This window comes from Bombus impatiens, unplaced genomic scaffold, assembly GCF_000188095.3.
Source record: "Bombus impatiens unplaced genomic scaffold, BIMP_2.2 scf_0027, whole genome shotgun sequence".
Taxonomy (NCBI): domain Eukaryota; kingdom Metazoa; phylum Arthropoda; class Insecta; order Hymenoptera; family Apidae; genus Bombus; species Bombus impatiens.
This window is the reverse complement of record NT_176446.1, coordinates 1-14307: the sequence shown is the minus strand read 5'-3', so window position 1 is coordinate 14307 and position 14307 is coordinate 1. Positions and strand designations below refer to the sequence as shown.

At 35.7% G+C, this 14307-nt stretch overlaps 2 protein-coding genes across 2 annotated transcripts in view; both read left to right on the top strand.

Annotated features, from left to right (window-relative positions):
- Positions 1-4604, top strand: part of LOC100741285 (phenoloxidase 1) — a 6546-nt gene extending 1942 nt beyond the window's left edge. Inside the window, exons 3-10 of the mRNA XM_012387043.2 lie at positions 215-438; positions 676-878; positions 1628-2045; positions 2395-2523; positions 2647-2971; positions 3239-3468; positions 3897-4234; positions 4500-4604. Of these exons, the coding sequence (XP_012242466.1) occupies positions 215-438; positions 676-878; positions 1628-2045; positions 2395-2523; positions 2647-2971; positions 3239-3468; positions 3897-4142 (1775 nt within the window). The 3' untranslated portion in view covers positions 4143-4234; positions 4500-4604. The remainder of the gene's footprint in view (positions 1-214; positions 439-675; positions 879-1627; positions 2046-2394; positions 2524-2646; positions 2972-3238; positions 3469-3896; positions 4235-4499) is intronic.
- Positions 4605-6187: 1583 nt separating this feature from the next.
- LOC105680815 (proteoglycan 4-like) lies at positions 6188-14295 on the top strand (the record flags this gene model as incomplete). The annotated part of the gene is made up of 4 exons (XM_012385991.3): positions 6188-7599; positions 7843-9008; positions 12086-12203; positions 12833-14295. Coding segments are annotated over exons 2-4 (1605 nt in total), but the record flags the coding sequence as incomplete, so codon positions are not given.
- Positions 14296-14307: the final 12 nt, after the last annotated feature.

Below are 14307 nucleotides of genomic sequence, written 5' to 3'. Positions count from 1 at the left end.
CCCCCCAAAAAAGGGAAAATATTATAAAGAAACGTAGTTCATCCAATACAATTGACACTCGTTTAATTTCGTTAATTAAACTGCAAAATTTCCATTCAAAATTTACAATTCGAAATTTACGTTCGAAATTCATTATCAGAGAAAATGTTAGCTAATGAAAATTAGTTCCTAATATCGTCGATACTTGTTTCTAGTTTTACATCTTATGTCGCAGGTATGCGGACGTACGACGACTTTCTGTCGGTTGCGGTTTATTGTCGAGATCGTGTAAATCCAAACATGTTCATTTACGCGTTATCAGTGGCGATACTTCATCGTCCTGACACGAAGGATCTCCCAGTACCTCCATTGACCGAAGTATTTCCGGACAAGTACATGGACAGTTCGATATTTAGCAGGGCTAAAGAGGAAGCTAATCTGGTGCCCGAAGGTGCCAGGGTACGTGAAAGCATTTTGTCATTTGCAGATTCGTCAAATGATTACATTCGATAACTGACGTGATTTTAACGAGCAATTGCAAATAACTGTTTGGACGTCAAAGTAAAATCATACGACCATCGTCCTCATTTTTCACACTCTCCTGACTTTTCTGAGAGTTTCCGTAACAGTAAATAAATCCAATATTATTTACTTGTTTATTTTATTACTCTAACTAAGTGTTCTTCTCACGTGTAGGTTCCAATCGAAATTCCAAGAGATTACACAGCATCGGATCTGGATGATGAACATCGCGTCGCTTATTGGAGAGAAGATATTGGAATCAATCTTCATCATTGGCACTGGCACTTGGTATACCCGTTTGAAGGCGACATGCGCATTGTCAACAAGGATCGACGCGGAGAACTGTTTTACTACATGCACGAACAAATCATGGCGAGGTAAATGCATTCTTTTTTCTTTACATAAAACCTGTCAAGTCTCAATCGAGGTTTATCAAATCTCACATAAGTGTATTTAGAAATATACACTAAATAAAAACCTAAATGTATTTTTTCATTTCTAGGCTACGAGTTTACAAATAGTAGTATCAGTGTTATGTTTAGACAAAGGGATCATTTAATGTTTGATTTTGCTACTACCGTTCCTATATTGAAAGATCATCGCAATTTTGTCCTCTTTTCAAGTTTCTCGTTAATTTTGACCGTGTCGTTTAAAATGTTGCCTTCTAACGAGATTATACAATTTAGAAGTTACGTGTGCACCTACGTGTAGCGTGGAAGATCAACAAGGAACGTTAGCTCTTTACAAAAGAATTACAAAGGATAGGGTGTTTTATTTCTCGCATTTAAAAAATCTAAAAGTAGCTACTTTTTATTGTTAACTCAATGTTCTTATTCGTAATTACAGCCCATAACACTTCCGTTCATACCGACGTAGCGTTACATCCTCCAATTATATCTAACAATTGTAATGATGTAACCGATGCGATTGTATTTTGATGCATTCTCATAAAATGATTTATCGTTGGCAAGGTAAAAACTTAGTGTATCGAAGCTGCGAACATATTTGGTTCAAACTGAAGGAATTTTTTAACGTCAGAAAAAATTTAATTAGACCAGAAATTACCGAGAGCGCGTAGAAGAGTTAAATTCGTCATTGATAGATAATAAACATAACATTTTTTCAGATACAATTGCGAACGCCTGTGCAATCGGCTTGGACGAGTGAAGCGACTGCTTAATTGGCGCGAACCGATTCCGGAAGCTTATTTCCCGAAATTAGATTCTTTGGTTGCAAGCCGAACGTGGCCAGCTCGGCACAGCGGTGCTATACTTCGTGACATCAATCGACAGGTTGATGAACTAGACTTCGACATCCAGGATCTGGAAAGATGGCGTGATCGTATCTACGAAGCGATTCACACGGGATCTGTAATTAATGCGAGGGGCGAAAGAATTCCATTGACCGAGAAAGATGGGATCAACGTGCTTGGAAACATCATGGAGGCTAGCGTTCTGTCTCCAAACCAGAACCTTTACGGCGATCTTCATAACTTTGGTCATGTCGCCATTTCTTACATCCATGATCCCGATCATCGGTATTTGGTAAGCACGTTTAGGCCAATAATTCCTTTCTCAACCATTATAATTGGTTATTAGCGACTCGTTAAATAAAATCATAGCTCGAGTTTCGTAATATTTGCAATATTTTTATGGCGTTGATTAAAATTATGCGAGCTAGCTCCTATACAGAAGGAATCGATGCGAGTGTTTCACGGTCAGCAGAAAATTTATCGCAGGAATAAGATGAAGCGCAATAATTTTTGTATTATGCGTATCATATAGACAATCTTCCGTGGTTCATTTTCATTTCTTTTTTCTTCGTTCCTTGAGAGAGTAAACGCGTCGAGATTGCAGATTTGCATTGCTATTTTCTTTTCTCTTCTCTTCTTAGGAGACTTTCGGCGTTATGGGTGATTCGGCTACCGCTATGAGGGACCCCGTGTTTTACAGATGGCACGCCTTCGTCGACGATGTTTTCCAGGAACATAAAAACACATTGCCTCAATATACCGTGCAACAGGTATGAAATAATACTCGTATTCATCGTATAATTAAAAACCATGACTTACTGCTTCTTTTTGTTCGAAAGAAGGCCAACTTATGTTCGCCTTGATACATCCAATATATTTTTCGTTCTTTACAGTTGGACTTCCCAGGTGTGGAAATAGCGGATATCAAAGTGATGACTGATCGACAACAGAATGTTCTCAACACATTTTGGACCAAGAGCGATGTAGATTTGTCGCGTGGACTCGATTTCACTCCGCGTGGCGCCGTGCTCGCTAGATTCACTCACTTGAATCACGCTGACTTCACGTACAAGATTGTTGTTAATAATCGCAACAACGGAATACTAAACGGCACTGTTCGCATCTTCATAGGCCCAAAGGAGGATGAGCGTGGTCTACCATTCACCTTCAGGCAGCAGAAGAATTTCATGATCGAAATGGACAAATTCACTACTATACGTACGTTGCTGTATATCGTTAACTTTACTTTTATTCTCATTTTATCTGCTTCCAATCGAATATACTACTCGTTAAATTCCTTCAAATTTTCCCTCAGTTTCCCCGATATCAGATACAGGTTTTTGAAAATATTCTGCTAATCTTTATTCCAATTTGTTCTAATCTTATAATCGAGATACGGTTCGTTAGCTCAATCTACGCATAACGTAATTTTCCAATCTATCGTTGAAATGTTACAATAACATTTCTTCGTACATTTGATCGCAGTTCGTCCTGGACAGAATGTAATTGAACGCAAGTCAACGGAATCAGCTGTGACCATACCATTCGAACGAACTTTCCGCAATTTGAGTGAAAGACCAGGAGGAGGTAGTACTTTGCAGCAGTTTAATTTCTGCGGATGCGGATGGCCGCATCACATGCTTGTACCAAAAGGCAGCAAAGAAGGTTTCCCCATGGAACTGTTCGTCATGGTGTCCGATTATAAGGATGACGCTGTGAGTGCCGCTTGTCGTTATTTTATAAAGATAATTGAAAAGATGAAACGCCTAAGTAAATAGAAAATTGTTTCCCCCGTTAAGTATTATTACGAGTATGGTACTTTCGATATTTTACATAGATGCGCACATTACGCGCATTCCGTGCATTTTCCCACCTTCAAATTCCATAGAGACGCGTAGAAATCTACAATCTAATCGCGATTCGTAAAATTCTATTGAAATTTTCAAGCGCCTCGTAGTTGCATAGTTCTATGTTCCATTCTATCCTTTGTTCTTCTTGAGCGCGTATCTACAGAGATATAAGTTTGCAGAAGAATTCACAGTTTAATAAATTATCGTGCAAACAGACTGTGGCATTAGAATTATAAATAACGAAATCAAAATTAATCGTAACTATAATCGTTTGTGTTGCTATAATCACGCAGGTTGTACAAGATGAGCCAAGTAGTTGCAAGGAAGCTGTGAGTTACTGTGGATTGAGAGACAAGAAGTATCCTGATGCACGTGCCATGGGATATCCATTCGATCGTCAACCACGTCCAGGCGTTGAAAATTTAGCTCAGTTCCTCACCGGAAACATGGCGGTAACTGAAGTAACAATTCGATTTTCCGACACGGTCGTACCTAGATCTAGATCCGGAAGTACAAGCAATAACTTAGCTTTTACATAATCGTGCGTATTTATGGATAGTAATTGTACCGTTCTGTTGATTATACCGACGGAAACGTAGAATGGCAATTGTTCAAAGGTTGACCTTTTTATTTCTTACTATTTAGCTTTTCCTTCTATTTGGTATTGCGAAGCAAGTAAAATAGTATTTCTTCTCTCGTTGTTGGTAATTTCTTCAAACAACAGCTCTTTTTTTTAACCGAGTCATTTGTAATAAAAGTATGCGAACAAATTGTAATTTGCACAGATTGTTCGAATCAATGGAATAATTTTATAATAGAAGAAATTAAAAACTATTATATTTGTTTCGTCTACCGAGAAAGGAAAATTAATGTCGATGACTAACTCTACCTTTTACTTTTTACTATTTTAGTTATATTTTTATATTATAAAACACCAAATGTAACGTGTAAGACGCAAAAATAAAAGGCAAAAAAAAAACAAGTATTTAAAAATACGTAGACAAGTTTCGTTGATTTTAATTACCTGTATCATCTGTCATTAAAAAATAGTTATATTACATTCTGGAATCTGACATTCTGCCAATGTGTCTCATATACAGTGAAATTTTTTTTTTTTTTATTATTTATTTATTTACATTTTACAATTCGTCCAGTAGGACATTTGGTAAAATATTATAGCTTAGTGATATGGCAATATAGCATGTGGATGGCTACCCCCAGTGGGATACCATCTTCGAATTTCATTGATTTATTTCTTTAGTGTGGTGAGTGTTTGTATGTTTGGTTATGTCCTTTGTGAGATCTGTTGGGTGCTTCCTTTTTAGTCTTCTTACAGTGAAAATGAAAGGTACTATTAAACGAAACATATACTGGCTAGCAAAGTTAAGGATTACGAAACTTTCAATAAAAAATTATCGATCATTGTACTTTCGTCACTTCGTAAAGAAAAATTGCACGTTAATTTACTTGCAACTATTTTAAAACTTTTTACTTGCACCTTGGTAAATTAATTTTCCCCGCAAGTGCTTTTACATCAGCAAACTTGCAGTCCTAAAATCTTTACGATCTCAAAAATGGCACAAATTATGTACACGTGTCGAAGCTTGTAAATTTCAGTTACCAGTAGACTTTACGACCACGCTATACTTTCCAGGCAGGTATACCACGAGTAGGTAGACTAATTAACAACAATTCTTGCCTCAACTAAACCGTTCTGTGCTTCATCGAATAGTATAAATGCAGAGACTGGTTAAAACGAAGCGGAATAAATTCACTGTAAGTAAATGTTTTACAAAAATAATTGATAAACTGCCATTGTATGAAATTTTGTCTGAAATTTTGTACCAAATCGTATTAGGGGAACATGTTACTTCTATTCCATATATTGTCATACTTTAAGAACGATATCTTGGTCTTCGCGTTTCCTGGTTAATTTTTCCAACTGTTTCGATGAAGTTTCAATTAAAAGGCAGAATTCTTTCTCACGTTTTTCATATTACTAACTTAATTTAGCCATCGAATCCTAGAATAGAACAATGTACGATACGAGCGGTGTTCATCAACTATAGTTCACCAAAATTACAAAACAATCAAATGAAATTATTCAAACTACCTACTGTATAAAATTCAACGTATAAAATGAAACAATAACTTCAGCGTTTACCTCGTATAGAAAATGTTTTCTTAACCCTTAACTGCTAGCGTGGAGTCATGCAACGCGTCAGACATTACACACACTGTCACAATCTCCAATTTGTGCCAAGGCGTATGAGCTAACTATTATACATAGTCCGTAAATTCAAATCAGAATTTTTTACCAAACGATCGCAGAGTTGTGATTCGAAATTCTAATACGAATAGAAAACGTATTGCAGACAGTTAATTTGCATTTCGCTGTACCAATTGAGATGTAATCTGAATCGTTTAGCAATGTTTGCTGAACGTGTGATTAGAGTTAGACTGTCAGGCTTTAATGTGTACCGGCTCTGCAATTAACGATAATCCGATTAAGGCCAATTGGGCACGAGCGCTTGTTCTCGCTCCAATAAAGCTGATTACGAACAGCAGAATAAATAGTTACAGTCGTCAGCGGGAAACGCAAGTTTCGCGAACACCTTAAACTTAAAACGTACGAATTTGTTTTCCTCGGACGAAAAAATCGAGTCGCGTGGTTCGCAGTGTTGGAAAATTTAAAACTGGTGTTATCAATGTGCTTATTTTACTGGGCTGAATTTAGAATGGATTTTCAAATGGATTTAGAATTGTACGAAGTGTTAGAGAAATTGAATCTAAGATTGAAATTAGGTTTTGTAGCATTCGTCGAGAAGGGCGAAAAATGTTCAATAAACATAGATTTTAAAATCGATCCTTTCGATGCTATATTAAATCTTATTCCGTTGTAAAGCAGCACGATATTTAAATTCAACATCTGCTATTTAATTTTTGAAATTCTACATATTATAATATTGAAAACTTTATCGAACCTATTCCTATTTTCGCACGTGTTAGTATATTCGATAGGAAAAATCGATAATATTATATAAATACATTTAGGAAAAAAGAAGTGTATGGATTAGATTTGAAAGTATGCACGTATTTACATACGTAAGTAAAAGATTTCTTTCCAATTTCCATCGCTCTGTTGATAAAGAAATAATATTATCGGTGACGGATGATGATACCGATAACAGATAAAGAAGATTTTGTTCCATAATTAGATGATCGATGAACAGCATCGTGCAAAGTATCAGTACGTAAATTTATTTGCAGAATTGCGACTATGTTTGCTAATAACATAATAGAAATGCATAAAGTAGTTCAGATATTATATTTTCTACAATTTGATATTATAAATTTAGTTACGTATTTCATTTTTAAATGTAAATTAATATAATATTAATCTAATTTGCGTAAACAGAAGATCAACCGTGGAATAGCCGTGATACGTATGTTAACAAAATTAAATCATACGTTAAAAAGTGGAAAGCCTGCTGTCTTCAAAAATATTATTCACTCGTCTTATAACTGTATATCTCTACAACTTAAAACTACAAGTTGAACTAGATATTCTGCCTTTAAAAACAATGGTTGGTAAAAATAGCTTTACTTATCAGAATTAAGCCACGCAAAAGATAAGGTTATATCATTCGAGAAAATGGCATGCTCCTTAATTGTAACATCGGTAATTCATGCGTGAAAGTGAAAATTAACTTTCGACGTATAAAACACGTGATTACGTATAATGTAATATAAAAGAAGACTGGAATAAAGGTGACGATAATACATGATAATAAATAACGTATCAAACTCTGATATGTACGATATGATCGTAAGATGTCACGTGAAATAGTAATTTGACAAAACACATTGTTAACTGGAATTGTTAACTAAACAAAAACAAATTGTTAACTAGCTAAAATTATTGGTGACAGTGATAGCAGTAAATCAAGGAAATAGTAAAAGCCACTTTGTTTTCAAGTGCTTTCTATTATGCAAGTAAGTACATACTCTTCGTGTGTATCTTATTTTAATCTAATCCATTTAAAAGTCCACGTATGTAACACATGCAAACCTCTTGAAACTTTTCATTTATAAACAAACGATTTCGTATATTTTACGATTGTTTTGACAATGCGCTTACGATACATCGTGAACGTAAATATAAGACTGCGAAAGATATTATTAGTATTTTTATTACTATTATTATTAATATTTATTATTATTATTATTATTATATAGTACGGACACGACTCGTTATTTTATGCGAAAAATACGATAGAAGGAAAATATTGTACGACCGAGACAAAAGAGAATCTTTCTTTACTTCAAACTACACGATACTAAAAAAAAAATGCTATACGTATACATTGATACATTATAAGAACTGATGGCTCGATTAAGAGCTCTTGTAATCTTCGCATAGTATCCAAGTTGCATTTTGTTCGTAGGATACCTATATATACGTATACCTATACGTATGTTTATATTGGCAAAGTAAAGCGATCGTCATATCGCGACAGTGGTTTGACAAACTCATCGACAGTCCTGGCTAACCGAATCAGCTGGTTGGGATTATTATCATTAACCAATGACACTATACACAAATATCCAACCGCATTACAATTATAGTTATTTTCCTAAATGGTAGGGTATTATATGTTTTTCAAGACGCTCGTTCATCGGTAAGAGAACATCAAATACAGGAAAATTGAATCAATTGCACGACATAATACAAAAATAAAACTCATCTCACTAAAATACCGTTTCTAATTGAAATTTTTCTCGTATCCCTACTATCCTCGTTTCGTTATCAATTAAGGATTAAACATTGTGCTTTGAAACATTCAAACATCGTATCATCAGGAGTATGTCTAAACTTATTACTGGAATATCTCCCCGTTCGTTACATGTGTCAGCGATACGAAGTAGCGATTAATAGCAGTCGCTAGATAAGCACCGGGCAACTAGAAATGACCGCAACACATTTTCCAACGTAACACCAAGTACCGAAACTTCATGGTCGCAGAAAGTTTACACCCTTTTCATCCGGCGAACACATCGTCTGAGTTAACGAGAGACAACTTCGGTGACTGAGGTATTTATAAACGTGATTCGTAGTGGGAGAACGAATGGTAACGTAACATTGGCAAGTCAGATAAAAGTGGAAAAGCAAAGAAAACAGAGTTAGTGGAGAATGCACATCGCTATCATTCGTGTGTTTATTACGATTTATTAACGACTGCCACGGAAACATGTGCGATTGTAGGACGAGTGAAATGAGTAGTAGCCGAATTAACGAGTCGGTCAACATTAATTATGTACCTACATCGTGAAAACCACTCGGTACATTATGGTCTCTTTTGTGAGAAATTAAAAGTGTCATGACAGGAACTACGGATGTATTTGTGAGTATAAATGAATATACGTTTCTATTTGGTCGTAGGCTATTGCTTTTTCATGTGAAATCATTATTTTGCAGTTTGATTAGGTTATGTTATCGAGTACGAGGCTACGCGCGAATACATAGCGCGTGCGTGTATGCGTTTACATGCTGCACATGGCGAGCATGTGAAATGTTACCGGTCGCCAACTTACACATCTGTTGTATAATTTATTATGCATCGCTATGTATAATCGTGTATTACTAAGTATAATCGTGTGTTCCTATGTATAAACGTGCATTATTATGTACAACCAAGTATTACGATGCATAGTGCATCATATCGCGTAATTGTTTCTTTCTTTTTTTTTTTTTTTAATTCATTTGTTATTTCGCCAGTGATCCGTTTTGTAGTGTATATACATCAGATTGTAATTCGAACGATTAATCGTATCAGAGTTGTTATTGCGTATTTTCATCATCCCAGTAATAGATCGACCTGCTTTGATATAATGTAACCGAGTGTAATACATTCGATACTAAGATGAAATTTCATTAGGTAAACAGAACGTAGACGATTTAAATGCGGCGTGAAATTAATTACGCGTACGTTTTCGCTCATTTAAATTTATCGATACTTTGATTCTGTCGGAATATAATAATTGAAAAGAAAAGAAAAAAAAAACTCTTCCCAAAGTATGCATGACTGGAGACCCACAATGTAAATTTTTGCAGAAATCTGAATTAAACGAGAAAAAATTATCAGTTTTTAAATAACTGGTGTTTTGCTACAGTTATATTAGTAAAATATCTAAATATGGCTGATACTTAAACGATTTTAACATATACGAATAAGTTCGCGCGTACTACGCCTATCCATAAAAGCTATGTCCGTAAAAATGACGCCCACAAAAGTTACGTCCATAAAAATTGCGTGCACGCAATTTTTAAACACTTGCAATAAAAACGATGTCAAAAGTGCTCACGTCTGATTGAATATTACACGCGTACATGTGTAAGTACGTGAATGAATCAGTTGATTCCATGAATCAGTTTTCTACTTCAGCTGCATTTAACACTTTCCGTTTTGATTTCCGAGGAACGCAAAAGGCAAACGAACGACTGTTATCGCAGCCGGATAATATTGGGTTGGCAACTAAGTGATTGCGGATTTTTTCAACACCACCTAATAACAAAATCCGCAATCACTTAGTTGCAAATACAATATAGCATAGCCAATGTATACAAAAGCCCGATGATTCTTTGCGTCGTGAGCTTGAACGCAATCTTATTCGATATAATTGGGGCAAGTGCACCAGGAATCGAGCAATATTGTACACATTCGCAGAAATTATAGATACGATGTAAATGTACTCAGTGTACGAAGATGCAGATGCAAGGAGGGAGAATGATTTCTGCGAAGCGTTTCCCTACAGAGAAAGTTACAAACGAAAAAATATTTTGACATATGAGAGATCGTAGAAAATACGACAGTTTCAGTAAGAAACGTCGAAATAGAGGGAAAGTAAAGAGAACAAGAATTGCCGCGATAAAGGAAGCTATGCTCCAAGAAATTAAAGATAAATCAAATGCTGCATTATGATCGCAACGTAGCCGATGTAGCAAATGGAACAAAAATAAATAATAGTCGAAGCTGTGCAATTATTTTTGCTCATTTTAATTTTTATATTATAAGAAATATGTATCATATAATAGTTGGCATTCGACTGTTCTAACATTAGAATTAGGATATTTCCTAAATATAATAAGTACAAAAATATTATTGTTCCTATGTCGAAATATTTAAAATTAATTCGTTACATTTAAACATATAACAAGGAGAATTAGAAGTGTTTATGTGTTGAAATAGTGTCGACTGTATGTAAAGGGGAAGTATCCTCAGAAGTACCCAGTATGTTTGTGGCAGTCGTGTAAATCGTACAAATCAATACGAAATCCATTAATCGCAAGATTCAGTGTAAAGATTTCTTACAGCTGTTCTTCTTTTGCGATAGATAATTCCCAATGATCTTTCGTGCAGTTTTTAAATAATTATGTGTAAACTGGATTCTACAAATTGAAATATTGAAAATATATCGTGATTATATTATTGCGAGGAAGTACTTATTTCTCGTAGCATGTACCGGCTTAGGATGGTAAGCATTTAATATGATTACATAATAAATATTTTTGAGATAAACAGCTAGAAATTAAATATCGCAGAGTAACAAATCCTAAATTCTAATTCAATGAGAATATAAAAAAAAAAGAGTCTGTTTGAGATACCTATTTTCAGCGAATTTAACTATTATCCTTTTATTTCCAAATAGAGATACGAATCCATAGCAATTAAAGTTTTGATTCCTACGTCTCGATTTAAAGTTTTGGCAAATAATGAAATGTATTAGCATATCGTGTCGATAATACCAAAGAACCATCTCAACCTTCAAATATGATTCGATATTTAAAAGTCACAATAATTTCAAATCTTTGACCTTGTGTCTCAATCGATCGTGATCATTTAAAATTTTGAATCTTTCACCCTGATTTAAACGGTCACGACCAATCAAAACATAAGGTTCAAAGCTTAAGGTTTAAAGCTTAGGTCTTATAAATATCGAATCATATTCGAAGGTTCAAACGGTTCTTCGTTATTATCTATACGACATGTTAATATATTTTATTAATTACAAAAGATATTTAAGAAACATATAAAAACCGTTCAAATGATCATTGATTTGGAGGACAATCAAAGGAAATGATTTTAGAAGAATGTTTTCAAAAGCACAAATAACCTTTAGCAAGCGTCAGTGAAGAACTCAAGTATGTCTTCTATCCATAATAACATCAAATAACATCAAGCTGTTTAATTGCAATTTGTTGCAGTAATTTTAATGCTGTTCATAGAAATACCATAAATTGACTTTCTATTAAGATAGGAAAAAGAAACTTTTTAATTCTTTTGAAAAGATATTAATATTAAAATGCTTATTAATATCTTCTCCGCGGTTTGGAATTTATATTCGCTCAAAAGTTTGATTAGACTATCTAATTAGAATGGAATTATGGTTTCTATTCTTAACAAAGGTATCTGTTTTCCAGGTTCCCGGGGCATTGCCTGGGGGCAATGGTTTGCGTCGTGTCGTTTTAGTACTGCAACGAGCAGCTTATTGGCTGTGCAACGCAAAATTCCGGCGGCAATGGCTAGCATGTTTTTCCGGTTAGTTTTCACTCTTGATATTACGTCATGTGTTTATCTGTAATTTTAATATGCAGAATGCACTTTCCTTTGCTTCCTCGAATTGATGTTTCATAGTGGTGTTCCTGAACTATTTCTCAATTCTAATGACTTACGTACCATCGTTTAAAGTTGCATTTCTATTCCATCGTACATTATAATAAATTTGACATTTCGATTCTGATATTCATCGCACTGATTCTCTATTATATCATAAATCGAGTGCAGACTTTTATATATTTATGAGAAATCTGAAAGAGAAATAATGTTCATTATTACACATTAATACACCTAGACTTATCGCAAGTCTCTAACAAATTTTACTATATGTAGTATTTTATTTCGTGTAGTACTTTACTTAATGCACAAATAATGCGTATGGATTAACAGATTAATAATAAAATAGTTAAGAAATAAAACTAGTAGAAAGCATTCCACCTAACATCGCGAAGAGTCCAATTGCTTATAGCCTGCGGTATGTATTGAGTATAAATATATTAATAGTATATATTAAAAACATAAATTTGCGTAAATATACGCAGTGTTTTCATAAAAAAACCGCACTACAATTAACATATGCTATATATAGCATTGCTTGTTTCTCATTCCAGCAACGCTAACCATGGTCATAGTCGGTACAGTCTATGGATGGACAACGGTTTCACTCCTCCATCTAACATCTGGTACCGGTGGCGTGCCGCTAAAGTTAACACCCGACGCATCTTTATGGATCGTTATTTCGACAATACTTGGTTCAATGATCGGTTCACTTGTGGGTGCCAAGTTGGTCGATTTCGGTCGTAAATACTGCCTCCTTTCATGCTGCACAATTTTCTTCTTAGGCTGGTTCAACGTCTACATCGCAACTTCCTTGCCAAACCTATGCCTTGCTCGGGTGGTTCTCGGTATAGGCGTTGGTATGGCCTACACGATAAATCCCATGTACGTGTCAGAAATCGCCGACATCAACATCAGAGGCGCCCTAGGTACTCTAATCGCAGTGAACGTATTTAGCGGGTCACTGCTTACCTACATCCTAGGAAACTGGCTGACGTACAGATCACTCGCGATTGCTCTTCTAGTACTATCCTGTGTATCCTTCTTGTCGAACACGTGTTTTCCCGAAACTCCGTATTTTTTGGTGGCAAAACGTCGAAAGAAGGAAGCATGCAAGTCGATAACATATTACAGAAGCATCGTAGATCCTCGCGAAATCAAAGTCGCACTACGTGCTCTACAACCACAAATCACATGCAAATTACAATCACGATCCAGAAGCGATTTCACCTTATCATCCGCAAATTTCAGCTCACAAACCGGGAGTGGTTATGCCTTAATATCCTTACCGGACTTAACCACAGACTCCAACCCGGAAGCAGTAGACGCAGAACCCAGGTCCGATTTAAACTTACCATCCAGTAGCGATTCACAGTCACAATCCATATCCATAACACACTCGGCAGTCATATACAATGTACGACCGCAAACCACAGGTCAATTACCTCTACAAACCCCGCGCGAGATTCACCCACAACCCACAAGCGAATTACGCCTACCACACAAAAGCAAAGTACACCCACCATCCACGAGCGAAGTACACCCACCATATACAAGCGAAATACAACCAGGACCCACAAGCAAAATACAACCAAAACCCACAAGCGAAATACAGCCAAAACCCACAAGCGAAACACATCCAGAACCCACAAGCGAAATACAGCCAAAAACCACAAGCGAAATACAGCCAGAACCCACAAGCGAAACACATCCAGAACCCATAAGCAAAATACAGCCAAAAACCACAAGCGAAATACAGCCAAAAACCACAAGCGAGATACAGCCAAAAACCACAAGCGAAATACAGCCAGAATCCACAAGCGAAACACATCCAGAACCCACAAGCAAAATACAGCCAAAAACCACAAGCGAAATACACCAGCCATCCACAGGCGAAATACATCCAGAAACCACAAGAAAAATGCACCCAGAAACCACAAGCAAAATACACCAGCCATCCACAAGCAAAATACAGCCAGAACCCACAGGCGAAATACACCAACCATCCACAAGCGAAATACACAAACCA